This window comes from Mesoplodon mirus (assembly GCF_964341445.2).
Source record: "Mesoplodon mirus genome assembly, chromosome: 13".
NCBI classification, from domain to species: domain Eukaryota; kingdom Metazoa; phylum Chordata; class Mammalia; order Artiodactyla; family Ziphiidae; genus Mesoplodon; species Mesoplodon mirus.
In genome coordinates this window covers 23,819,066-23,844,103 of record NC_138989.1, presented here as the reverse complement: position 1 = coordinate 23,844,103, position 25,038 = coordinate 23,819,066, and the positions used below count along the sequence as shown (strand labels likewise).

At 54.1% G+C, this 25,038-nt stretch overlaps 1 protein-coding gene across 1 annotated transcript; it reads left to right on the top strand.

Annotated features, from left to right (window-relative positions):
• Positions 1-3: 3 nt before the first annotated feature.
• PES1 (pescadillo ribosomal biogenesis factor 1) lies at positions 4-17,049 on the top strand. Its single transcript, XM_082639934.1, has 15 exons — positions 4-99; positions 2,707-2,786; positions 6,473-6,626; positions 7,779-7,888; positions 9,531-9,702; positions 9,786-9,875; positions 12,320-12,436; positions 12,556-12,630; positions 12,831-12,920; positions 13,075-13,202; positions 13,594-13,719; positions 13,851-14,035; positions 14,497-14,654; positions 14,795-14,956; positions 16,532-17,049. Exons 1-15 carry the CDS (start codon positions 76-78, stop codon positions 16,613-16,615), a joined length of 1,755 nt encoding a protein of 584 aa, XP_082496060.1. The 5' UTR covers positions 4-75; the 3' UTR covers positions 16,616-17,049.
• The last annotated feature ends 7,989 nt before the right edge of the window (positions 17,050-25,038 follow it).

Genomic DNA, 25,038 nt, shown 5'->3' with positions numbered 1-25,038 from the left:
GGGCCCTAGGCAGGGCACTTGCGGGAGGAAGTGGTGGTGTCCTCGCGGTGCTTGTAGATCTTTCTGCGTGGAGTCATGGGAGGCTTGGAGAAGAAGAAGGTGATGGGCGAGAGGCCGGGGCGGGTCCGGGGCAGGGGGGACGGTGGTGCCTCAGGAGGTAGGAGACGGGAGCGACGGAGCCCGGGGACTGCGCTTTTCCCCAGCCTTGGATCCTCGTGGGTGCAGAAGCGGCTGGGATCAACGCGACAGGAGACAGCAGGCAGAAGGGGTTCGAGGATGGGCGAGGACGGCAGTACTTGTTCTGTAAAATAGGGGAAAGAACCCTGGAGTAGAGCTGTGAAAGAGCGTTGAGGTTACCAAGCAAAGCTGCACCCCAAAACAGGCCGAGCCGGAGGATAACTTTACTGAAAGTGATGAACATTACGTAGAGCTCACCATTATTTTGAGCTTAGCATCTCTAAAACTTGCGACTCCCTTTTCTGCTGAATCAGGCCTTGTCCTGGACATTGGGGATGGGAGGCATAAACAACTAGTTGTGGTCCCTGCATTCGTGGAGCTCACTTTCTAGTGGGGAAATTGGACACTAAAGTAAATAACCAAATAAAACGATCACAAACAAGCCTGGCAGCGGAAACTAAGTGCTAAGGCCTTCGGGTGGAAAAGGCTTGCTGTGTGCAAGGAATTAAAGGATGTCAGCTTGGCTGGGGTATAGTAAACAGAGGAGAGTGGCATCTGGGGTATAGTAAACAGAGGAGAGTGGTGAAGTTGGGGTTGGACAGGGACCAGGTCATGCAAGGCCTGTCAGGCACAGTGAGACTGATTTTATTCAAAAAGCAGTAAGAATCAACTAAAGGGGGAGTAATATCCGTTTTTCAAGGAGTTGTTCTTGTTGCTGTATGGAGAATCACCTTGATGGCATAAAGAGATTAGAGAGGGGATGGGGATGAGGATGAGGAAGATGGAGTTGCCTCGATTGTTACCGTCAGCTGGAAAGTTTCTGCTGCCAATCTGTTTTTAATCCAGCACGCTATTGAGCTAAGTGCTAGTGATTGGAACTACAAAGATGTAACATTGAAAAACCTGCCTTTGAGGCACAGGTGCAGATATGTAAACAAATCATGACAGTTTTTGTCGTTGTTTGTTTTGTTTTGACCACGCTCAGCGTCTTGCGGGATGGAACCCGGGCCCCCTGCAATGGAAGCTCAGAGTCCTAACCACTGGACCACTAGGGAAGTCCCAACAAATCATGACAGTTTTTAAAGCAGGGTTTCACAACCGTTTTGACATTTTGAGCCAGATAACTGTTGTGGGGAGGGTTGTTCTGGGTGTTGTGGGATGTTTAGCAGCATTCCTGGCCTCTTACCCACTAGGTGCCAGTAGCATCTAACAGCCCAAAATGCTGAATACACCCAGGGAGTAAAGCCACCCCAGTTGACTTTAATTATCCCCTTAATGTTTGAAAGAATAAGAATGGTGACAGTGTAGGGCAATAGAAAACAATTTTAATGAAAGCAGCTTCCCTAAGACAGTCTGAAAATCATCTTTGTACCCCCAGAACTTGGCACGGGCCTGATCCCCAGTAGACAATAAATGTCTAAAGGGAAGAATGAATGAAGGGCATGTTTCGTGACTGTGGGATTATTCATAAACATACCCCTCTGGAGGCTACAGGTTTGTCCCTTTAGAGCTGGACCTGGCCATTGAGGCCTATGCTGTCTTAATCCAGAGGAAGACCTCGTTTGGGAAGGACGTGCTTGGTTAGCATTGCAGGGAGCTGGTACAGTGCACTGCTGCTCTATCAGGGATACAGAGGTGTGAGTGTGAGGCAGCATCTTAGCACCACAGATGTCCAGATGGTTGCACAACACAACATGCTCTTTGGGGGCAGGTAGAGACCAGGCCTTTTGTCTTTATTACCCTCCTAGCATTTAGCTAAACACTTGGAACATAGTAGAGATCTTGTTATTGTCTGTGGAATGAATGAGGAAGGAGAGAGGCTGTGTGGCTTAGAGTGTGCATTTTCAACTGGATGGTGTCATCCCGAAGGGAACAGAAATTGGTTGGGGGACATCTTAGACATTACAATGATGTGTAGCTCTCAGAAGGACTATGTTACAGAAACATCTACAGTGTATCTGTGGTATTAACATTTTATGGGGCTGTGAGAGAGGGTGATTAAAGGGGAGAAAAGGTCTAAAAAGGCCTCTGGTGGTGGAGGGGTGGTTATAATGAAAAAGAAGTTGAGAACACTGGCTTAGTGGATGAGGCACTCAGGTTCTGGACTTAGACCTAGGTCTGAATCCAGCCCCAGCTCTTAAAAAGCTATGTGACCTGGGCAGGTTATTTTACTGAGCCTGTTTTCCTCCCTTGTGAAATGAGAATTTTAATGGCACCCACCTCATAGTGTTGTGGGGATTAAATGAATAATGTGTGCAAATCAGTCATCATAATGGTCAGTACTTACAGCCACTACTAAGTGCTTGGCATAGCACCTGATCCACAGCAACCTCATGGTCCTGCATCGTGCAGATGTATGTGTCCTCCTCTGTGCTGACATCTGCAGGGACAGTGCAGGAGCGCTCCTTCCCCACAGCCTCTTGGCCATTTATCCAGAGTAATAGTCGCCTCTTGCATGAGCAATGTCCAGAGGTTGCTCTCCGTCATTGTAATCATTGCTAATGGAGAATTGATTTTATCCTCCTCAAGTATGAACGAGGCTCTGCTACCAACTACATCACCCGAAACAAAGCCCGGAAGAAGCTGCAGCTGAGCCTGGCCGACTTCAGGTGAGGTTGGAGAGGAGAGGGGGACTTCGGGTGCCTGGCCAGTGAAAACTCAGCCACATCCCTCTCTTAACTGCATTGCTGCAAACTCTGTCTGGGATTCTGATATTCCTTCTCTTTCTTGCCTGGCTTTGCTTTAGTGAGCTGTGCTTTGCCAGGTGTGGTCCATGGGGAAGCCAGAGAACTGGGTCGTGCCACCCTGAGTCATCAAAATGGGCCCACTGGTACAATGCACTGCTGCTCTCTTATCTGGGTCTTTGTCACCCATCCTCTCCCTTCTGGCAGTAGTGACCCCTGATTCTGCAGCTTGTGGTTCTCAGCTCCTTGGAGAGTCCAGTCCAGACTCTTCCACAGCCTGCGTCCTGCTGCCTGACTCACTTTTCATCTTCCAAACGCACCCAGCACTTCCCACTCTTACAGCCTCTGTCCTTCTTAAGATTCTCTTCCCTCTGCCCTTTATAGGCAGACCTTGGAGATATTGTGGATTCGGTTTCACACCATTGCAATAAAATGAATACCACAATGAAGCGGTTTCCCAGTGCATATAAAAGTTACGTTTACACTATACTGTAGTCTATTAAGTGTGCAGTAGTTTTATGTCTAAAAGAAATGAACATGCATTAATTTAAAATACTTTATTGCTAAAAAATGCTAATCATTATCTGAGCCTTCAGTGAGTGGTAATCTTTTTGCTGGTGGAGGGTCTTCCCTCGATGTTGATGGCTGCCGACTGATCAAGGAGGTGGTTGCTGAAGCCTGGGCTGGCTGTGACAGTTTCTTAAAATAAGACCACAGTGAGGTTTGTCACGTTGATTGACTCTTCCTTTCATGAACCATTGCTCTGTAGCACACAGTGCTGTTTGACAGCATTTTACCCACAGTAGAACTTCTGTCAGAATTGGAGTCGATCCTGTCAGACTCTGCTGCTGTTTTATCAACTAAATTTACATAATATTCTAAATCCTTTGTTGTCATTTCAGCAATTTCCACAGTAGATTCCATCTCAAGAAACCACTGTCTTCAGTCATTTATAAGAAGCACTCCTCATCTGTTAAAGTTTTATCATGAGATGGCAGCAATCCAGTCACACCTTCAGGGTCCACTTCTAATTCTAGTTCTCTTGCTGTTTCTACCACATCTGCAGTTACTTCCTCCACTGAAGTCTTGAACCCCTCAAAGTCATCCATGAGGGTTGGAAGCAACTTCTTCCAAACTCCTGTTAATGTTGATATTTTTATCTCTTCTGAATCACGAAAATTCTTAACGGCATCTAGAAGGGTAAATCCTTTCCAGAAGGTTTTCAATTTACTTTGCCCAGATCCATCAGAGGAATCACTGGCTATGGTGGCTATAGCCTTATGAAATGTATTTCTTTTTTTTTTTTTTTTTTTTTTTTTTTTTTGCGGTATGCGGGCCTCTCACTGTTGTGGCCTCTCCCGTTGCGGAGCACAGGCTCCGGATGCGCAGGCCCAGCGGCCATGGCTCACGGGCCCAGCCGCTCCGCGGCATATGGGATCCTCCCAGACCGGGGCACGAACCCGTATCCCCTGCATCGGCAGGCGGACTCTCAACCACTGCGCCACCAGGGAGGCCCTGAAATGTATTTCTTAATAAGACCTGAAAGTCAGAATTAGTCCTTGATCATTGGCTGCATAGTGGATGTTTTGTTAGCAGGCATGAAAACAACATTAATCTCATTGTACATCTCCATCAGATCTCTTGGGTGACGAGGTGCATTGTCAATGAGCAGTAATATTTTGAAAAAACAAAAAAACTTTTTTCTGAGCAGTAGGTCTCCAGGGTGGGCTTAAAATAGTCATTGACCATGTTTTTTGTTTTGTTTTGTTTTATAAATTTATTATTTATTTTTGGCTGCTTTGGGTCTTCGTTGCTGCTCATGCTTTCTCTAGTTGCGGTGAGCAGGGGCTACTCTTTATTGCAGTGTGTGGACGTCTCATTGCGGTGGCTTCTCTTGTTGCGGAGCACGGACTCTAGGTGCACGGGCTTCAGTAGTTGTGGCTCGCGGGCTCTAGAGTGCAGGCTCAGTAGTTGTGGCGCATGGGCTTAGTTGCTCCACGGCATGTGGCATCTTCCTGGACCAGGGCTCGAACCCGTGTCCCCTGCATTGACAGGTGGATTCTTAACCACTGCGCCACCAGGGAAGCCCCTGACGTTGGTTTTTGTAAACAGATGTGCTGTTATCCAGGCTTTGTTGTTCCATTTATAGAGCACAGGCAGAGTAGATTTTAGAATAATTTTTAAGGGCCCCAGGATTTTCAGAATGGTGAATGAGCATTGGCTTCACCTTAAAGTCACCAGCTGTGTTATCCCATAACGAGAGTCAGCCTGTCCTTTGAAATTTTGAAGCCGGGCATTGATTTCTCTCTAGCTATGAAAGTCCTAGAAGGCATCTTCTTCCAATATAAGGCTATTTCATCAACATTGAAAATCTGTTGTTTAGTTACTTATCTTAGCTAGATCTTCTGGATAACTTGCTGCAGCTTCTACATCAGCACTTGCTGCCTCACCTTGTACTTTCATGTCATGGAGATGGCTTCTTTCCTTAAAGCTCATGAACCATCCTCTGCTAGCTTCAGACTTCATCCTGCAGCTTCCTTACTTCTGTCAGCCTTCATAGAATTGAAGAGAGTTAGAGTCTTGCTCTGGATTAGGCTTTGGCTTAAGGGAATGTTGTGGCTGGTTTGATCTTCTGTCCAGACCACTAAAACTTTATATCAGCAATAAGGCTGTTTTGCTTTCTTACCGTTGATGTGTTCACGGGAGTAGCTCTTTTAATTTCCTTCAAGGGCTTTTCCTTTGTATTCACAACTTGGCTGGCTGTGGTGTAAGAAGCCTAGCTTTCGACCTGTCTTGGCTTTCACCATGCCTTCCTCACTAAGCTTAATCATTTCTAGCTTTTGATTTAAAGTGAGAGACGTGGGACTCTTCCTTTCACTTGAACACTTAGAGGCCACTGTAGGGTTATTTGTTGACCTCATATCAATATTGTGTCCCAGGGAGTAGAGAGGCCCGAGCAGAGGGAGAGAGACTGGGGAACGGCAGGTCGGGTGGAGCAGTCCGAACACACACAGCATTTACTGATGACGTTCACCATCTTGTATGGGTGCTATTCGTGGTGCCCCCAAAATGATTACAATAGCAGCATCGAAGATCACTGATCACAGATCGCTACAACAAATATACTAATGAGGAAATAGTTTGAAATATTGTGAGAATTCCAAAAACGTGACACACAGACATGAAGGTGAGCAAATGTTGGAAAAATGGCACCGATAGACTTGCTCAATGCAGGGTTGCATAAACCTTCGATTTGTTTAAAAAGGAAATGCAATTACCTGCAAAGTGCAATAAAGTGAAATTCAATAAAATGAAGTATACCTCCATGTGGCTGAAATGTTGATTTGTCAGCAAGGCCTTTCCTGACTTTCCTTGCTAAAAGAGGTACCTGCCATTTGGCCCCTGTCAGTATCCTGATTGTTTCCTTTCTGGTGCTTGGGACTGTCTGCACTATGTTTGTCGGGAACTTGTCACTGTCGGACTCCTGCACTAGGATGTGAGTTTTCCAAAGGGCAGGGTTCCTGTGTTCTCTGTTCACGGCAGTTTTCCAGGCCCAGCGTGCCCAGTGCTCAGCACGTTTGCTGATAGAAGGAGTGGCCTTTGTCTTCCAGGCGGCTGTGCATCCTGAAGGGCATTTATCCCCATGAACCCAAACACAAGAAGAAGGTCAACAAGGGCTCCACGGCAGCCCGAACCTTTTACCTTATCAAAGACATCAAGTTCCTCCTCCATGAACCCATTGTCAACAAGTTCCGGGAGTACAAGGTGAGGCCTGGGCTCTAGGGTCTGGATGGGGCCCTTCCCAGCTCTATGCAGACCCTCTAACACTGACCTTGGGCAAATTGTTTGATCTCTCTGAGCAAGCCTGTACATAGGGTGAGGTAATTCTACCTCAAAAGGGTGTCGGGAGGATTGACTGAGATCTTAGGTGTGGAAATCATTTACATAGAACCTGGCCAATGATTAATGCGTTACGTGTCATACTTTTCCCCTGGTTCTTTTGGAAAAGGGTAAGTGTATTGCCTCTGAAGCAAAGATTGTGGTCTTTCAGGGGCTCTCTGGTGTGTTTTCTGCCCAAATAAACCACTCCTATTCAGGTTCTTTCTGGAATTGTTCCCAGGAGACCAAGCTTTTCATTCCTCAAATAGAAACGATTAAATGCTTAAATACCACAGGGAAAGTAGAAACCTGATTATACCAAATGCAAATAATTGAAAGTAGACTGCTGTTACTGTAGCCTTTGCCGAGCAGCAGGGCCAGGCTGTGGGGTACAGCTGCTGGCAGCCCTCTCGCCAGAGCCGGCCGAGGTGGGTGGCTGGACCTGTCCTGCTGCTGGGTTTCCCAGACACCTCAGCTCATTGCATTGGAACTGGGCCCCTTGTGGGACTGGCTTTCTCAGAGCTGCTGTTTACAGTCTCAGCGCAGGTGGCCTCTGAGCCTCTGAAGAAGTGCTCGGGGGAGGCAGTTGGTCAGTTTAGAGGACTTTCTGGGGCCACCATTGGCCTCAACTGCGTTTTCTCGTGTGGCCCAGCCCCACACGTGGGCCCGAGGCTTGTTTCACACACATGCGGACTGGTGTTTCTGGCCCAGCCTCCTGGCCCTGGTCTGTCTCACTTCTCAGTTGGAAAATAGGGCTGAAAACGTTATACTTTCACGTAAACATGCGGAGTCAGCCCGTCTGAATGCTTATCCCTGTTCATCTGTCAGCGGGATGCAGTGGGGTGGCTCTGTCGTCAGTCTGTGTCAGGTTCGCTGCTCCGTGGAGGTGGCTGTTGTGCAAACCCCGGGCTGAGGGGGCAGATCGTGCCGGCAGACAGCCGTGGTCGGAGAGCCCTCCTGCCCCGAGCATCCCTCCTCCACGGAAGGGGTGTCCAGGAGCCGTTGGCCCCACATCAGCGGTCTCCTCCTCTCTCCCAGGTGTTCGTCCGGAAGCTGCGGAAGGCCTATGGGAAGAGTGAGTGGAACACGGTGGAGCGGCTGAAGGACAACAAGCCCAACTACAAGCTCGACCACATCGTCAAGGAGCGGTGAGCTGGGGGCTCTGACCTGGTGCTGGGGGTACAGTGGGGAACGGGGCCGAGACCCTGCTCACAGAGCTGGCGTCCTGTTGGAGGAGGCAGACCAGAAAACAAACTGGCAAGTTGTTCTAATGGTTGCAAGTCCACATGAGTGCCACGAGGGATGCTCTCCAGGAAGGGAGCTGGAGGACGCACGTTAGTTACAGGCTTGTCAGAGGAGGTCTCTGGGGGGAGACAGTTGAGCCAGCCAGGGGAGGCATGGTTCAGGCAGAGCAAACAGCAAGTGCAAAAGCCCTGTGGTGAGAGAGAGCCGGAGTCCTGGGGGTGTGAGTGGGGTGCATGGTCAGTCCTGGAAGACGTGACTGGACACCTCTGATCTCAACTGTTTCTTGCCCATCCTTCTCAGCAGTCCCCGTCATTCATTGACTAAATCAGTGGGGACACTTGGCAATGTCTGGAGACACTTCTGCTTCTCCTGACTTGGACAGCAGGGGGTCTACTAGTATTTAATCAGTAGAGGCCAGGGATGCTGCTCAACACCCTGTAGTGCACAGGACAGCCCCCACAACACGGGACAACCTGGCCCACAATGTCAGTGGTGGTAAGGTGCAGAAACTCTGGGCTAACTGAATGTCTGCCTTCTCTTGGTGGCTGTTGGCCCTGGGAACACTTAGCTCCAGGCTGGATGGACTTGGCTTCGTTGAGTCGGGCCAGCCATGGGCTAGCAGGGCAACAGCCTTGGCCTGGGAGCTCGACAGCAGGTGCTCTCACCCCAGCCCTGCGGCCACAAGCTGGGCAGTCTGCGAACTGCTCCTGCTCTGAGCAGGTCCTCCTCTAATGGAGAGCTGACGCATGTGACACAGCTGTCCTGTGGAACAAGTGAAAAAAAAATGCACAAGAAAAAAGCAAGTGTCTGGATTCATGTGCACACTAGATGGCAGTATGGTGGCGTTCCCATGGTGGCGTTCCCATTCTGCATCACCTCATTCTCCTCAGTGCTTGCTTAAGAAAGAATGGCCAGGGCTTCCCTGGTGGCGCAGTGGTTGAGAGCCCGCCTGCCGATGCAGGGGACACGGGTTCGTGCCCCGGTCCGGGAAGATCCCACATGCCGCGGAGCGGCTGGGCCCGTGAGCCATGGCCGCTGAGCCTGCACCTCCGGAGCCTGTGCTCCGCAACGGGAGAGGCCACAACAGTGAAAGGCCCGCATACCGCAAGAAAAAAAAAAAAGAATGGCCAGTGCTGTTTCTAGGAAAGGCCTGGGTTGTTGGGTTTGTCTGTGAGGTGCAGAGCGAGGAAACTTTGAGGCACAAGAGGGGGCTGATTGAGTCTCTGGCCTCTGAACCAGGAAACCAAGTGCTCTCTTGTTCTGAGAGGTCCCTGCGGGGCTTTCTTCTGTTTTGCTCTGTGTCTGAAGACCTGGCTGGCCCCTCCTGACTCAGATTTCTCTGACCTCAGAGCCAGGTGGGCACATCCTGGTTCGGTGGTTCCTCCTGAAGCTGTGGGGAGGTTGGTGCTGCCAGGCCCCAGGGCGTTGCCCAGCTCCCTGTTCAGGAGATGGCGGTGGCAGGGCCTGGGGTGGGGCAACAAGATAGGGGGCCCCTCAGAGCCCAGGCTGAGCGACCCTGTGAGCGCCGCCCTCCTGGCCCCGCAGGTACCCCACGTTCATAGATGCCCTGCGGGACCTGGACGACGCCCTCTCCATGTGCTTCCTCTTCTCCACCTTCCCACGGACCGGCAAGTGCCACGTGCACACCATCCAGCTGTGCCACCGACTGGCCGTGGAGTTCATGCACTACGTCATCGCCGCCCGTGCCCTGCGCAAGGTGAGCCCGGGGCCACCCAGCGGGGCCCAGCCCCCCGCCCCGCACCCCCGTGTCCTCACCACACTGTTCCCCCTGCACCACAGGTCTTCCTGTCCATCAAAGGCATTTACTACCAAGCCGAGGTGCTGGGCCAGCCCATCGTGTGGATCACACCCTACACCTTCTCCCACGACGTGAGTGTGCCCACAGGGAAGGGTTGTGCAGGGACCGTTGCCCCCTCTCTGCTTCCTAGACAGAGATAATGGTGTGGGTGAAGGGGGGCTCCTCCTGTCCTGCAAAACCAGCTGGGTTCCTGAGTGCCGGCCAGGGCGGTGGGGGTGTGTGGTACAGAATTGTAACAAGAGCCCGAGCCAGCCTGACTCCAGTACCTGCTAGCTGGTTGACCTTGGACGTGTTCCCTTACCTCTCTGTGCCCAGTTAATAACGTGCTTCCACCTTCTAAGCCTTGTCGTGAGGATTTGAGGGAAAAAAGCTTTAAAAGTGCCTGGTGCTTGGCCCTTGGGGGTTGCAGAACCAACAGTGAGCGGCCACCGGGGCCGAGCACTGCCTGTATACACGGCCCTGCCCTCCAACCTGCTGGGTCCTCACCCCGCTCTGCCACCCCCACTCCTGTGCCCCACCCAGAGCTGGGGACTGGGTGAGATTGGGGAGGATGAGCACAAGAGGAGCACTACTTATTATTGGCACTATTTCTTACTCATCTTTCTTTTTAAGACTGAGAATTTTTGGCAGGATCCGTCGAGAGAAATCTTGGTTTGGCCTCCGTATGGGGGTTGTTAGCCTCTAGTCTCCCAGAGGGTCTCAGGCTTGGCACCTGGCTTATCCTGCTGTGGGCCTGCATTTGGCCTTGCTTCCCGCTTGTACCTCGAGTGAGAACTGGTGCTTTCAGTGGAGACCCAGCTGGATGGCAGGTTTGCTGGCCGGGCAGCAGGTGCTCCAGCATGAGCTGGTGGTCTGGGTCCCCTGGGCCGCTGCTGATTACTCTGGGCTGGGGGCCACAGGCCGGAACCCCCGCTGAGCACAGAGCAGTGGTGACAATTAGTGGCAGCCTGTGGTCTTTGTGGGTGAGAGGTGCTCGGCCCTCAGCAGTCCCTGTGCCCACTCCCTGGGGGCAGGCGTGTGTGCAAGTCTGTGCTCTTCCTTCTTCCGCTGTCTGTCCCTCCTCTCCTCTGTCCTTCCTGCCTTCTCTGCTCTGCCTTCCCTCCTTCCTCTCTGCCCCTCCCTCTCCTTCCTTCTCCCTGATGTCCCACCCCCTCACTGCTCAGACTGGTCTTTGTCTGTCCTGCCAGTGGTGAATAGGGCCCTGTGGAGGCCGGCCTCCACACAGCTGGCCCTGGAGGAACGGGGGAGGGCACGGGCTGCCCCTTCCTCCTTCCTCTCTGGCCAGCTCACTGCTGCTGCTTCCTCTCAGCAAGAGGATGGGGGACCAGCCCTGGGTCATAGTTGGGGCCCCTGTGCAGCCAGTGCTGGGCTCCTGGCAGCAGGACCCAGGCAGGTAACGGGGCCCAGGGGGCTGCTGTGCTGTGGGGCAGTCACTGCTCATGTGCTCCCAGGCCCGTCGAAGGCCCTGGTGGATGCTCATGGAAGGACTGAGGTATCAGTGGGGGACAAGTGGGGCACCTCTTGGCCCCTGTACCCCCACAGCCCAGTCACTGCCTGTTGGCAGGATGTAGAAACAGCTCAGCGTCACAGGCGCACAGGCACAGAAGGGATGCTGTGATCATTACTGATTTCATCATTGCTTGGTGAATCCCCCTGTCCAGGTCTCAGAAGTCGGCCAGGCTGGCCTGGCCTCTCTGGTATTCCAGGCAGTGCTGCTCAAGGGTCGAGGCACTTTGGTTTGGGTCTCAGATCCTTGCCTTGTTTTGTTTTATCAACTCCTCAAGGTTTAAGACGAGCCCTCCCGTGTCCCCTGCTTGCTCTGTGTTTTTGCCCCAAGCAGGCAGCATTTCCCAGGAGCTCCCTGGGGCTGCGCCAGGCAGCTGCCCAGCCTGTCCTGGGTCCTCGGGTTGTGCCTTTGTCTCCGGCTCGGGCCCAAGGCAGGGTTGCTGAATTCTGAGTATCTGTCTGAAGGCTCCTGCCAGGGCTCATAGGCGCTGAGTGCCGCCCGCCCACTACCCCCACCCAGGCAGATGGGCTGATCCAGGGCCACCTTTCCCAGCCAGGCCCCCAGGTGCTCATGGACTGGCCCCAGAAAAGACAGTAAATGGAAATTACGGGATGGCTAATGGAGCAGGCATGAGCGGCCTCTGCAAGAACAGAAGTCTGCCTTGCAGGGTGAAGGGGAGAGCTGGGGCAGGGAGCGGGGGCACCAGCCTGTCCTGGAAACCTCGTGACAAAGGCTTCCCTCTTCTCACTCCTAGCATCCCCTTTATGGCACGGGGATCTGGCACTGGCCTCCAGGACAACCCTTGGGACCCTTGTCCAGAGCCTCACTGGTGCCCAGAATGCTCCTGGGTAGGGCCATGCCACACGGCCTCTTCTCCTGGGGCAGAGCTCTGAAGGCGGGGCCACCCTGAGGGAGCTCCTGGTCCTTGGGCACCTGGAGCCCCCACCCCACATGGGTTGTCAGTGCCATCTTTGCACTGACACTGCTGATGTGTCTCTGTGTCCCCAGCACCCAACAGACGTGGACTACAGGGTCATGGCCACCTTCACCGAGTTCTACACTACCCTGCTGGGGTTCGTCAACTTCCGCCTCTACCAGTCACTTAACCTGCGCTACCCTCCCAAGGTAGGCCCCGGCGCAGCCCAGCACCTTCTCCTCACCGGGCAGAGGCCACGGCCTCTCTCCCCACGTGGAGGTGGGGGCTAGGGGCATCCTCTTCCTCTGACCTTCCCCTTGCCTACCAGCTCGAGGGTCAGGCCCATGCAGAAGCGAAGGCCAGCGAGGACACCTACGCTTTGGACTCCGAGAGCTCTATGGAGGTGAGAGAGGCCTCCAGCGTTGGCCCTGCATCCCCCAGAAGGGTGGTTCCTGGCCCGGGGGTGGAGGCGGTCATGGCTAGATAGGTGGTCTCAGGGCTTACCCTCAGAACCCAAACCCACTGATACCCTGCCGAGAACTGCCAGCGCTACCCCTCCCCACCCGCAAGCAGCATCCCTGAAACCCTGCTGCTTTCCCACAGAAACTAGCCTCTCTCAGTGCCAGTCTGGCCCGTGTGGTGGTGCCTGCAGAGGAGGAGGAAGCCGAGGTGGATGAGTTTCCTGCTGACGGGGTGAGGACTGCACTGCCCTCTGGAGGCACGGGGGTGGGGGAGGCGGGCGGACTGAGGGGTTTAGAAGGAAGCTGGGGAGGGGCTCGTCTCCAACCTCTGCCTCCAGTGGGGTGCAGGCAGGCCTGATAGTGTGAGCATCCCCTTTTCTCGGCAGGAGATGGTGGTGCAGGAGGACTGCAGGAAGGAGCTGGAGGCGCAGGAAAAGCACAAGAAGCTCTTCGAGGGCCTGAAGTTCTTCCTGAACCGTGAGGTGCCCCGGGAGGCCCTGGCCTTTGTCATCAGGTGGGGAGCCTGACGGCACTGGCTCTGCCATACTGGGCTGGGTCCTGCCCTAGACAGCGCAGCCCCGGACGCCCATCGGTAACAATGGGCTGGCGTCAGTATCCGTTGCTTAGGGCTGTTGTGAGGATTCAACAGAATGGGTGTGGAAAACTCAGCACACCCCAAGCACGTGGAAAGCACCCATTAGAGGGCAGCTGGCATCACTTCCTCACCAGCTTAGGGCAGAAGGTCTACCCTGGGCCAGCACTGGAGGTGTCGGCCAATTGGAGGGGGGGTTCCTGGGGTGGGGAGGGGACAGGTGTGTCCTAGGAGCGTGAACTTGTAGGCTAGCGGGTTCCAGGGTGGGCACCTCATGCCTCAGTACCCTCATGGGCTCCCCCTGTGCCTGTAGGAGTTTTGGGGGGTACGTGTCCTGGGACAAATCTCTGTACATTGGGGCCACGTACGACGTCACAGACTCTGGCATCACCCACCAGATTGTCGACCGGCCTGGGCAACAGACCCCCGTCATTGGCAGGTAGGCCCCCAAGGCCCTCATCTTCCTCCGCCTGTTTGGGTTTCTGGGGGTGGAGGTCTGTCTCCAGGCCCCTGCAGATGCAGTGGGGTCTCGGGTGGCCCCACGACTTTCTCTGCCCTCGCCCTGCGCAGGTACTATGTGCAGCCCCAGTGGGTGTTTGACTCCGTGAACGCCCGGCTCCTCCTCCCTGTGGCAGACTACTTCCCTGGGGTGCAGCTGCCTCCACACCTCTCGCCCTTCGTGTCAGAGAAGGAAGGCGATTACGTGCCCCCTGAGAAGCTGAAGTTGCTGGCCCTGCAGCGGGGGGAGCACCCAGGTGAGTGAAAGGGAGCTGGGCGGGGCGGGGTGGGCAAGCTCCTCCAGGCTGACCTCGGCTCCGGGGCTTCACCTGGCTGTTTCCCTTCTTGGCTACAAAGGTGGCAAGCTCCAGAGAACAGGGCAGCAGGGGTACAAAGCCCTTTAAACTCCCACTGGCGTAATGTGGCTTAGGAAGAGGAAACGTTTGTCTTATAATCCAGTGTTACTTGATGTCCAGAGTGACTGAGAAGAATGGTCTGGAAGTTCCATGGGAGACAGCAGAGCTGAGGGGTTGGGGGCCTGGAGTTTGCTCTGAAGGCAGCTGGGCCTTTTGGGGCTGGTGCCAGAGGGCCTGTGGTCAGGATGGCCCTGCTCTGCCTTTGGAACGTCTGTGCTAAAGAGGGTGGTGCCTGGCGCCAGTTCTCACGCCGCAAGGGGAAGAGCAGGCTCCCAGGTGTTGGAATCCTTGGCTGTTTGTAGGAAATTTGAATGAATCTGAAGAGGAGGAGGAGGAGGAAGATGAAGGTGATGGTGATGAAGAGGGAGGAAAAGAAGAGGAGGAAGAAGACGAGGCTGGTTCGGAAAGGGAGGAAGAGGCCCGACTGACGGCCCCGGAGGAGCCGAGGATGGAGGGGAAGGTACCGGGGAGTTGATTGGGTTCTCGGCCTGGGAAGCAGCCCCACTGGCCACCTTGGTGCCAGAAGGGTGGGAGCCAAGGGGCTGGGGGTGGAGGGTGGGAGTCAACCTGCATCCACAAGTGTCCCCCCTGTGTCCCCAGAAGCCCAGGGTGATGGCGGGCACAGTGAAGCTGGAGGATAAGCAGCGGCTGGCCCAGGAGGAGGACAGTGAGGCCAAGCGCCTGGCCATCATGATGATGAAGAAGCGGGAGAAGTACCTTTACAACAAGATCATGTTTGGCAAGAGGCGCAAAATCCGCGAGGTGAGTCTCCCCGCCGCCTGAGGCTCCAGATGGGGCCGCACAGCTGAACTTCGAGGCCGGCTGGCTCTCCTGGGCAGTCTCTGGGCCCTTTTCTAGTGATTTTCTGACGTTGTCTGCCTGCCCTGGGCATCTTGGTGTCAGTCTCCTTCCTGCACCCAGTGGTTTCTGAGTCTGCTGGGATTGGGGGCCAGAGCTGCTGCAGCAGACTCGGGGCCTGCACTTCACAGAAGTGCGTGAAGCTGGAGGGGCTGTGGGAGGTTTTGGTTCAGCTTCTGTTTTGTTTCCTCTCATTCACAGAGCCACATATGCTCAATATAAAAGAAAAAAAATTTTTAAGAGAGTTCTGTGCATGCCAGAACTCTGTAATGGACGCAAAAGTGGCTCACAGTCTTGCCCTTGGGGTGATCTGTAGTAATAGCCCCCCAGGTTTCTTTTGTGCATGTAATAACACAGATGTTATTTGGGGGGCGTTGTGCTACACATACAGGCAGAGCTTGTTTTATGGCACTTTGCTTTATTGCACTTCACAGAAAACGAGTTTGTTACAGATGGAAGGTTTGTGGCGACTCTGTGTCTAGCAAGTCTGTTTAGCACCATTTTTCCAGTATTTGCTCATTTCATGTCTCTGTGTCACCAGTGATGGTAATTCTCACAATATTTCAGACTTTTTCATTATTATTATATTTGTTATGGTGATTTGTGATCAATGTTCTTTGATGTTACTGTCGCAAAAAGACTAATTCACTGAAGGCTCAGACGATGGTTAGGTTTTTTTAGCAATAACATATTTTTTATTAACGTACATGCACGGTGTTTTTAGACATAATGCTATTGCCACTTAACAGACAACAGCATATCATAAACAGAACTTTTATATGCCCTGGGAAACCAAAAAATTCACGTGACTCCCTTTATTGCAGTATTCACTTTATTGGGGTGGTTGGTGGAATCCAACCAACAATATCTCCGAGGTCTGCCTGTAGGTTGTTCTGCTGTGTGTTTGTTATTTAACCATAGCATGAACTGTCCATGGCTTCATACAGTGCATGGCCTGTTGCCTGCTGACAGGATTAGGTTGTCTCCCTTTTATAGTTGTTCTCAGAGAACAGTCTTGAGCACCTCTCTGCCTACCTCCAAGTGTCTCTGCAGGGTAAATTCTTAGGAGTGTAATTGCCAGGTTGAAAGGCCACCTGTTTTGGAATAGATCGTGCCACATGGCCCCAGGGAAGGACTGTTCCAGGTTGACCCCACCCTAGCAGCTCCTGGTGAAGGTTTGAATGGCCCCCAGCTTTCCCAGGTCAAGGGGGTCAGTGGGGCAGTTGCCTCCAGCTCTGGGAGCCTGCAATCCTCCTGACTTGCTGTGAGTCCATAACTTCACAGAGTCATAAAGGCAGGGGTGAAGGCACGGTTCCTCACCTGAGGCTCTTCAGAGGCGTTTGCTTTTTCCCCTTGGTAATTTGCCTGTTAGCTTTCCTGGAAGCTCTGCTTTTAAGGGGTGACCTTGAGTGGCAGAAGGGGGAGTCCCCTTCCCCGTCCTCCTCCCCCCATCACAGCTTAATCCTCCCCTTCTCACAGGCTAACAAACTGGTGGAGAAGCGAAAAGCCCACGATGAGGCTGTAAGGTCTGAGAAGAAGGCCAAGAAGGCAAGGCCGGAGTGAGTGGCGGCAGCCTCGCCATGGGTGAGGCCAGCTCCCGGAGGCTGGACTTGGCATAGGGACCCAGAGGGCCTGGGCTTGGTGACAGACCGGGGTCTTTTCTGTTTTCATCCTTCTCCCTCTGCTGGCCCTGGCCTCCTCTTACGATCTCTGACTGGGCCCGTGGACAGCCCCAGCCTCGCTCGGATGGAGCTCCCTGCTGGTGGCTGGGCAGAGGAGAGGCCTCTGTGTCTGGCCCGACACGATGCTCCCAGGGGTCAAGCAACACAGGGGACGGGACCCGACCAGCCCTTCACTGACTGTTCCCATTCACCCTGGCTTTCTGCATCCCCTCCCGCACAAGTACGGTTGGACCCACGATTTTCCCAGTGCTCTGTTGGGGGGTAGGGTGGGGAAGCATTTGTTATTAAATGGCTGGAGTTCTGCAGCCAGTTGAATTCTGTGTTCATGAGCCTTCCTGGGGCTGGAGAAGGGCCACCTAGTGCTCCAGGTTGGCCAGCCCTCGGTATTCACTGAGAGGAGCCAGTCACTGCTTGGAGCTTTCTGGCTGCCTGTGGATCCCTTGGTGTCCAAGGGTGCCAGAAGGTAGGCGCACATTCCAGCCCAGAGACTTCCTCTGTGAACCTGCTTCCTCATGTGTAAGCTAAGCGTAGAAATTCTGGAGCCTTCCTCCCAGGCATGTGTGAAGGGTTCAGTGATAATGTTTCAGAGAGTCACTAGTGTCAGGTATCTGGTAGGTAAAGTACTCAGCAAACACCAACCGTGATTGTCATCACTTCCTGCTGGAGTCAGCCCGGGAGGTAAAAGCCAGTGTCTGAAGGATCTATGGGGCCTGAGTTGAGGGTACCTAGCTTTACCTTGTGGGCTTATGGGCAGAGCTGCCAAGGACCCCCAGTGTGGCTTTGCCAGCAGCTGGACTTGTAACCCTGCCTGGGCCACCCTTATAGCTTCCCACTTGACCCTGGCAGTGCCCTTGCAGAGGCCCAAGGGGACATGCCCTTGCCTGGACTGCCAGTGCCTCATGGCAGAGCCAGGGCCACTCAACCCCTCCCGGGTCAGGCAGGGAGATTCTGAGTGCCCCCCTAGGGTGCTCCTGTGGGCCGAGTGCTCTCAGGAGCAGGGCCCAGGATGGGGAAGTATGGGTTTGGAACTGGCCTCCTCCTTTGCCAAATCTAGGCACTTGAGGGCCTTGGCCCTCTGGCCCTCACTCTGTAGAAGTGCCCAGGCTCTATAGAGCTCGTTTGGGCAGTGTCTTCAGACCCAGCCTGTGCAGGGGGAAGGCAAGAGCTTGGGCAGGCTCTCTGGCTGAGGGAGTGGAGAACCTAGGGCTACTGTCTCGCTGGGCCTCACCGTGGGTGTGCTGCGGGTGTCAGAGATTATGTTCCATTCTGACATGCTTCATGGCGTGTGTCGGGGAGTGGTCTTCTAGAGTCAGGGACAGGGTCAGGGCCTCTGGAGCCAAAGTCTGCAGCCCTAGGGGATAACTTGGTCCTGCCTGGGTGCATGTACATCCAAGGGCCATGGCAGGGGTGCCAGGGGAAGGCCGGAGAGCGGGCCCATCAGATATGGAAAAATCCTGGACTTCCCCGGTGGCGCAGTGGTTAAGGATCTGCCTGCCAATGCAGGGGACACAGGTTCGAGCCCTGGTCCGGGAAGATCCCACGTGCTGTGGAGCAGCTGAGCCTGTGCACCACAACTACTGAGCCTGCGCTCTAGAGCCCACGAGCCACAACTACGGAGCCCTCATGCCACAACTACTGAAGCCTGCGTGCCTAGAGCCCATGCTCCGTTAGAAGCCACCGCAATGAGAAGTGCGCCCACTGCAATGAAGGGTAGCCCCTGCTCACCGCAACTAGAGAAAGCCTGCGCGCAGCAATGAAAACCCAACGCAGCCAAAAATAAATAAATAGGAAAAAAAAAAGATATGGAAAAATCCCTGGCAGTCATGCTGATGTGGAATTTTCCCCATTCCGGAGTCGCCCAGTAATGGCGGGGGCAGTGGGGCTCTGACGTGGCTTATGCCCCACTGGGTGGCCAGCTGGTTTTGCACTGCCCACAACTGGAGCTGAGCATTCTCATCTCCAGGCAGGCACTAATCCCCATCCTTGGGCCTGCTCCTCTGGGGTGAAGGAGGGAAGCCTGGGACTGGAAAGAGTCAGATCCTGAATGCGGCACCTGCATCCTGATGGCACTGTGCTCAGTGTTGGGCACCTTGGAGAGGGGGCCGTCAGCTGAGACCTCCCAGTGGTATGACCACCCCTACTCCTCTCATCCGCATTTCAGATGCCAAAAATGTGTCCCCAGTTTGCACTGACTTTAGTGCCAGAGGCCATATCTTCCAATGAATAAAGTTAAGTAGCTAGTGTAGCCTCCTTTTTCCCAGAGCTGGGCTGCCCTCACCATCACCACGCCACCCCGTTTCCCAGGCACCCTCGAATCCTCTACGGAGCTGGGAGCTCGGCCGAGCCTCAGGGTCCGGCGGCAGGACAATGGTCCCGTTGGCACATCAGAGACAAACGCGCCTTGTTGGGCCAGCGGCGGGGGCGCGACAGTGCGCCCCAGCGCGCTGAATGCGGCTTCTGTGCGACCCGGGCAGGCGCGGAGGGGAGGGGAGGGGGCCGGGGCCCGGGGCGCCCATTGGCCGTGGCGCCGGAGGGGCTGGGCCAGGCTGGCGGCAGCACCTGGCCGGAGAGGGTGCGGCGGCGGCGGGGGCGGGAACATGGTCCAGGCCCGGCCGAGCTGGGGGACCCGGCGGGTACGCCCCGCCGCCTTAGTAAGCCCCCGGGCGGCGCGGCCCGGGGCCGAGCCTGCACGCCAAGGCCGAGAAGGACGGGGACAAGGTACGTCCTGGGGGCCCAGCACCCATCACCAGATTACGCCCTGCCTCAGTCTACCCCCTGGGGTCCAGGCCCGCGCTGCCCACGCCCGGAACTGGGGCTGTGCACGCCAGACTCTAGACCTGAGTGGTGAGGGAGTGCTACACTACCGCTTCAGGGTCCACGCACCTGTCCTGGCTGACAGAGGGTGGGAAGGCTGGGGCCTGCGGGGGCCGGGGTGGGGGCGGTGTTGCGCAGGTTGGTGCTCGCCCGGCCCTTGCTTTCTTCCCCAGGGTCCCATTTCCAGGGTTTACCCAGTCCTTGGACTTGGGGCGGGTGGGGCTGGAGCTGGGCTGGAACTGGGAGTTCATTAATCATTAATCTTGGACATGGTGCCAGAGCCCTGGGGGGAGGAGGGGCAGGGATCTTCCCTCTTCCCACCAGCCCTCCCCAGAAGAGGGGCCGTCAGAGCAGGGGCTGGGCATCAGGGTAAAAGATGGATCTTCTCTGCCTGGGGAAGGCCCTGTCCTCTACCACTTAGGGGGCAAGGCCACCAAGGAAAGGCTTGTGGGAGTGGGATAAACTGGTATCCAGGAATGGCCCCGTAGGTAACCCAACAGTTCCCTTGTTCCCTGGACCAGTGCTCAGAAAGGAGGTCCAGCTTGGTCTGCCCCCGTTGGTGCCAAGCCAAGGTGCTTTGGTAACATTACAGAACAAGGCTGTGGTTCCTTCCCAGCGGGGACCCCCTCCCACCTGCCTAGAGCAGGAGAGGTGATGGGCACACATCTGGCTGCAGTAACCCACACCAGTGGGAGGGAGGGAGAGAGGGCGGCAGGCCTGACACCTGATCACCTGGGTTGCCCCGGTGACAGGTGCCATGGAAATCCTCAGGAGGACAGTCCAGTTGGGAGAATCCAACCTCTGCCTTTACAAAGAGGGTGACCTAAGGCCCAGAGAGGGTAAGGCCATGGGCAGGCCTGAGCTGGAGCAGCCCATGTGCTGCTGCACTGTCCCTTGCCCCTCAGAGGAGGCATTGTTACTAACCCTATTATCCAAGGGGGGAAACTGAGGTTCAGGGGGATTCGGTGACTTGCCCAAGGTCACATAGTTCAAATGTGGCTAAACTGACTCCAAATTCAGTGACTTGCCCGAGTCCCCATTTCAGGACCCCAGCCTTGCTCAAGATCTGTCTGCCCTTCTGGGGTCCTAGCCTCTTAGACCTTCCATGGCTGCCCCCAGCCCCTAGCTCAGGACCCCTCCCCCCTTGCCTCCCTAGCTCCCAGCTCTGCCTGACACTCAGGGGGTGGGCAGGCTGCTACCCTGGGAGCAGAGACAACGGAGCCCTGTTCCCAGCTGCCACCTCGGACTGCTTCCTCCCTGCTTCTCACTTGGGCAGAGCCCTGCCTGAAGGAATCCCTGTGGACAAAGAAGCACGCCTGCCTCCTGTGCATCCCCTTGTCTGATGCGCATGGGTCTGATATTTGAGGGCATGGGTCCAATCCAGCAAGGGAGGAGTGTGCCCTTCCCTCTAGGTTTTAGGGGACTAATTGTGTCACCCTGGTGAAAGAGGCAATGATTAACCTGGGAGAACGATACACAGATGTTGGAATTCCAGGCATGGCAACAGGCTTGTGAAGGGCTTCTTGCTTCCCTCAGACTGAGCAAGGAATATGGACCATCCCTGTTTAGGAGCCCTGTCCTCCTCCAGACAGGGAGGGCAGGATGAAGCAGAGCGCCCACGGAGGTCAGCAGGCTGGGGTCAGGGGAACAGCCAGGTGAGGAGTGATGGTTCAGACGAAGCGGGGTTCCAGAGGAAACATGCTTTCCTACCCGCCAGCCCCAGGGCAGAGATGGGGTGTGGCTTGGGCACCCCCAGATCTGATCCCAGTGGTGCCCAGACTTGCCATGGGACCCTAGGCAAGTCCTTCTCTCTCTGTGCCTTGATTTTCTCAGATGTGAAATCTGGGAGTCGGGGACCTTGGGCCTGGAGCATGGGAAGTATGGGTGCTTGAATGGGGAGGGTGGCTCTCCAGGAGATGGTACTGGCGGGTCCTGCCTCTCCTGCCAGGTGGATCTAGAAGGGTCATGATAATAACCCGAGGTGTGTGCAAAGGGCTCCTTAGGCCTCATCCCGTTTGATGCTCACAGCAAACCCGTGAGAAGTTTGAAGTATCCTCATTTGTTAGGAAACCAAGGCTCAGAGAGGGGAGGTCACCTGCCCAAGGTCGCCCAGCTGGGGAGCTGGGATTTATAGGCAGACCTCTCCAGGATTAGCGAGGCGGGCGGGCAGATCCAGGGCATTGTGCATAGCAAGTGCTCAGCACCTTTTAAAAAACCTTTATATTTTACATATTTTTATGCAAACAAGTGCCTGATATCCCTTTAAAAAACATTTCAGTCATGCTAGAAGGTATGGAGAATGATACTACCAACTCTCACATACTCACCTGGGGGGTTCTCGGTGATTTTGAAGCTAATAAAGAAGGGACTGACTACTTGCTTAACTTGTGTTTTGCCACTCTTCAGTTAGAGCTACTTTGGGGCGACTCAAATCTGCCATCAGGAGGGGTGGTGATTTTGCCTGGACAAAGCAGCGAGGCAAGACCTGTGGGCTTGCTCGTAGTTCTGAGCCTCGGTGTCCCCGCCGTCACATGAGCTAGCAGGTGACACTAAGCGTGTCTGTGTGGTTGCCATTTGGAACCGTGGAAATAGGTGATTGACCCCACAAGATCAAAATGTCTTCTGAGTCATCAAAGAACATTGCCCTCTTAATCAGCTGCCAGGCCTGGTACCCAGCTGCAGCCATTCCCCCAGCCAAGGGGGCAGTAGGAGAAAGATGTCAGGGCTCCTTGACAAGTTTGGAGGTGGTCCTGAAAGCTGAAGTGCCCCTCGGGAGATCCTCCCCATCTCTACTCCAGCACCCCCTCCAGAGGGTGTCAGAGGGAGGAAGCTTTCAGATTCTTGCCAGTCAGTCCCCCGGCGCTCCTGGAGGGAGGGCCAACCTCTCCATCTGCACCTTCAACTGTGCAGCTCACACTTTCCAGCTTCTTCTTTGTCCCAGACCCTTGCTGTCTCTTCCCCATTTTAGGACACTGAGGTTCAGAGAGGGCAGCATGCCTGCCGTGGTCACACAACAAGGTGGGGCATGGTTCAGACTAGCCACGGTTCCCTCCTCCTCCAGCCAGACTGCAATTTTTCAAAATGGAAACATCGTTATTTTTTTTTTTTTTTTTTTGTGGTATGTGGGCCTCTCACTGCTGTGGCCTCTCCCGTTGCGGAGCACAGGTTCCGGATGCGCAGGCTCAGAGGCCATGGCTCACAAGCCCAGCCGCTCTGCGGCATGTGGGATCTTCCCGGACCGGGGCTCAAACCCATGTCCCCTGCATTGGCAGGCAGATTCTTAACCACTGCGCCACCAGGGAAGCCCGAAACATCGTTATTTTTAATTTTAATTTTTTCCAAAGTAATACAGACTCTTTGTAAAACAAAATTACATGTGTGTAAGTATATATTTATGTGTGTGTATGTGTGTACATATATGTGTGTATATATGTGTGTATATATTTTTTTACTTCATTATATATTATGGGCGTCATTTTAATGAGGACATATTAGACCATTTGGATGAATGTCACATATTTTTAACCATCCCCTCTTGTTGGACACTTAGGTTGTTTCTATTTTTCCCCTTCTCTAAATAATACTACAATGAACATCTTTGTGCTCCGTCTCAGATCTCTTGTTAGATTTTCTTCTTTGAACAAATTCCCACAGGTAGAAGTGCTGGGTCTGAGGATGGGCACTTTTAGAGCTATAACAGTTGCTGTCAAATATGCATTCTAAGCACTGTAAGGAGAGTCCTTCTGCTCTATTCTTAAAGTCTCCATTGTCCCCGTAAGATTCTCTTCCAGCCACAGGAAACAGCCCTAGGACACCCTCACTCCACCACCATCTCTGCCAGAGCCCTGTTCCTATGTGTGCGCACTGAACAAACAGCATGGATGCCCATCAGTCAGGGAATGGTTCACAGGAGCAGTGGTTCCACAGAATGTTCTGCAGCCGATGTCTTTGGAGGCCTTTATCTCCTTGGGGGGCTCTTTCCCTCCCTGTTCCCATAAGTGCAGGGGTCTTGTCCTTCCTCACCCTTTCCCTGGTGACTCTGTCTCCTCCTCTGGCCTCAATTTCCACCTCTGTGCCCATGGCCCCAACCTCTCTCCCCCGAGATCTCTTGTGCTCTAAGCAGGGGCTCCTCCTGCTCTTTGCACATTCTACGGGCATCCTACACATCCCCCAGACTCAATGTATCCTAAACTGGAACCGACACTGTCCCTCTAACCCCAATACTAAACTTGCCCCTCTCATAGCCTCCCCTAACTCAGGAACTAGCTCCACTCCCAGCCAGCCAGTCAACCCAGCAGAGATTCTTCCCTCCCCTTTTCCATACCCTGTCACCCACCAAATGCTGTCCATGCCATGACCTACAGATGGTCCCAGTCTGTTCCCAGACTTCTCCTTGGTCCAGGTCCCTTCACACCTGGACAGCTGTAACAGCCGCCATCTAGGTGTGCCTGCTTCTCCCGCTCCTTCCCACCCCTACACTTCATTCTCTATCCGGCAGCCTGATGGAAAGCCCATCTCCTCACTCTTCTTCTGAAGACCCTCCCAGGGCTCCCCACTGCTGACAGGATCCAAGGCAGATTCCTTAGCATGTTTCCTGAGGCCCTGAATGTCCTGCCTGCCCCTGCCCCCTTTCTGGCTGTACTGCTAATCTCCTTTGCCCACCCAACCTCTGACATGCACACATACTGGGCACTCCCAAACAGGTTGAATGTTAGTTTTTCAATTGCCCTGGGCCTTTGCACATGCTCTTCTCTTTGCCTGCTTATTCTAGGGTAACAGGTGTGTTAGTTAATGCTAGCTGTTGTAACAGATAAGCCCCAAGTTTTAAAAGGCTTAACACAATGGCAGTTTAGTTGTCATTTTCCTGAATCCAATCAGGTGTTTGGTGAGCAGGGATGCAGAGACCCAGGTTCCTCCCATCTCATGGCCCTGCCCACCTCCAGATCCTTAGAGACCCCCCGCATTCATCCAGCAAGTGGGAAAGGAGGCCGCAGAGAAGATCTGACCACTTAACCTCATCAGCTCTCATTCTGCTCATATTCCCCTGGCCAGAATTCAGTCACATGAGGACACTGAACTGCAAAGGAGAATGGAAAATGTAGTTTAGCCATGTACCCAGGGAGAAAGGGAATTAACTGCCTTTGGAAATTGGAAAACACACTGTAGCTTCTGCCGCTGGGGCCCCCTACCCCAGCAAGTCTCCCTGGCCACGCTCCTCCCGCCTCCAGGCTGGATCAGGTGTTTTCTCTGTGCTCCAGGAATCCCTGCCAGTGTGTCCTCTATCACAGCTTCCGCAGCTGTCAGCTTGCTCCTCTCTCACATCCAGCACTGAGAGCCCGAGCTCCGTGCACCAGGCATCATGCACCCCAGTGCTGGGCACAGTGCAGGTGCTCAGTAAATACCTGCAGAACAGATCAATTTAAAACTCATTGTGATCACAAAACAATGTCCACAATCTATTGATATGTGAAAAAAACAAAATGTGCTCCC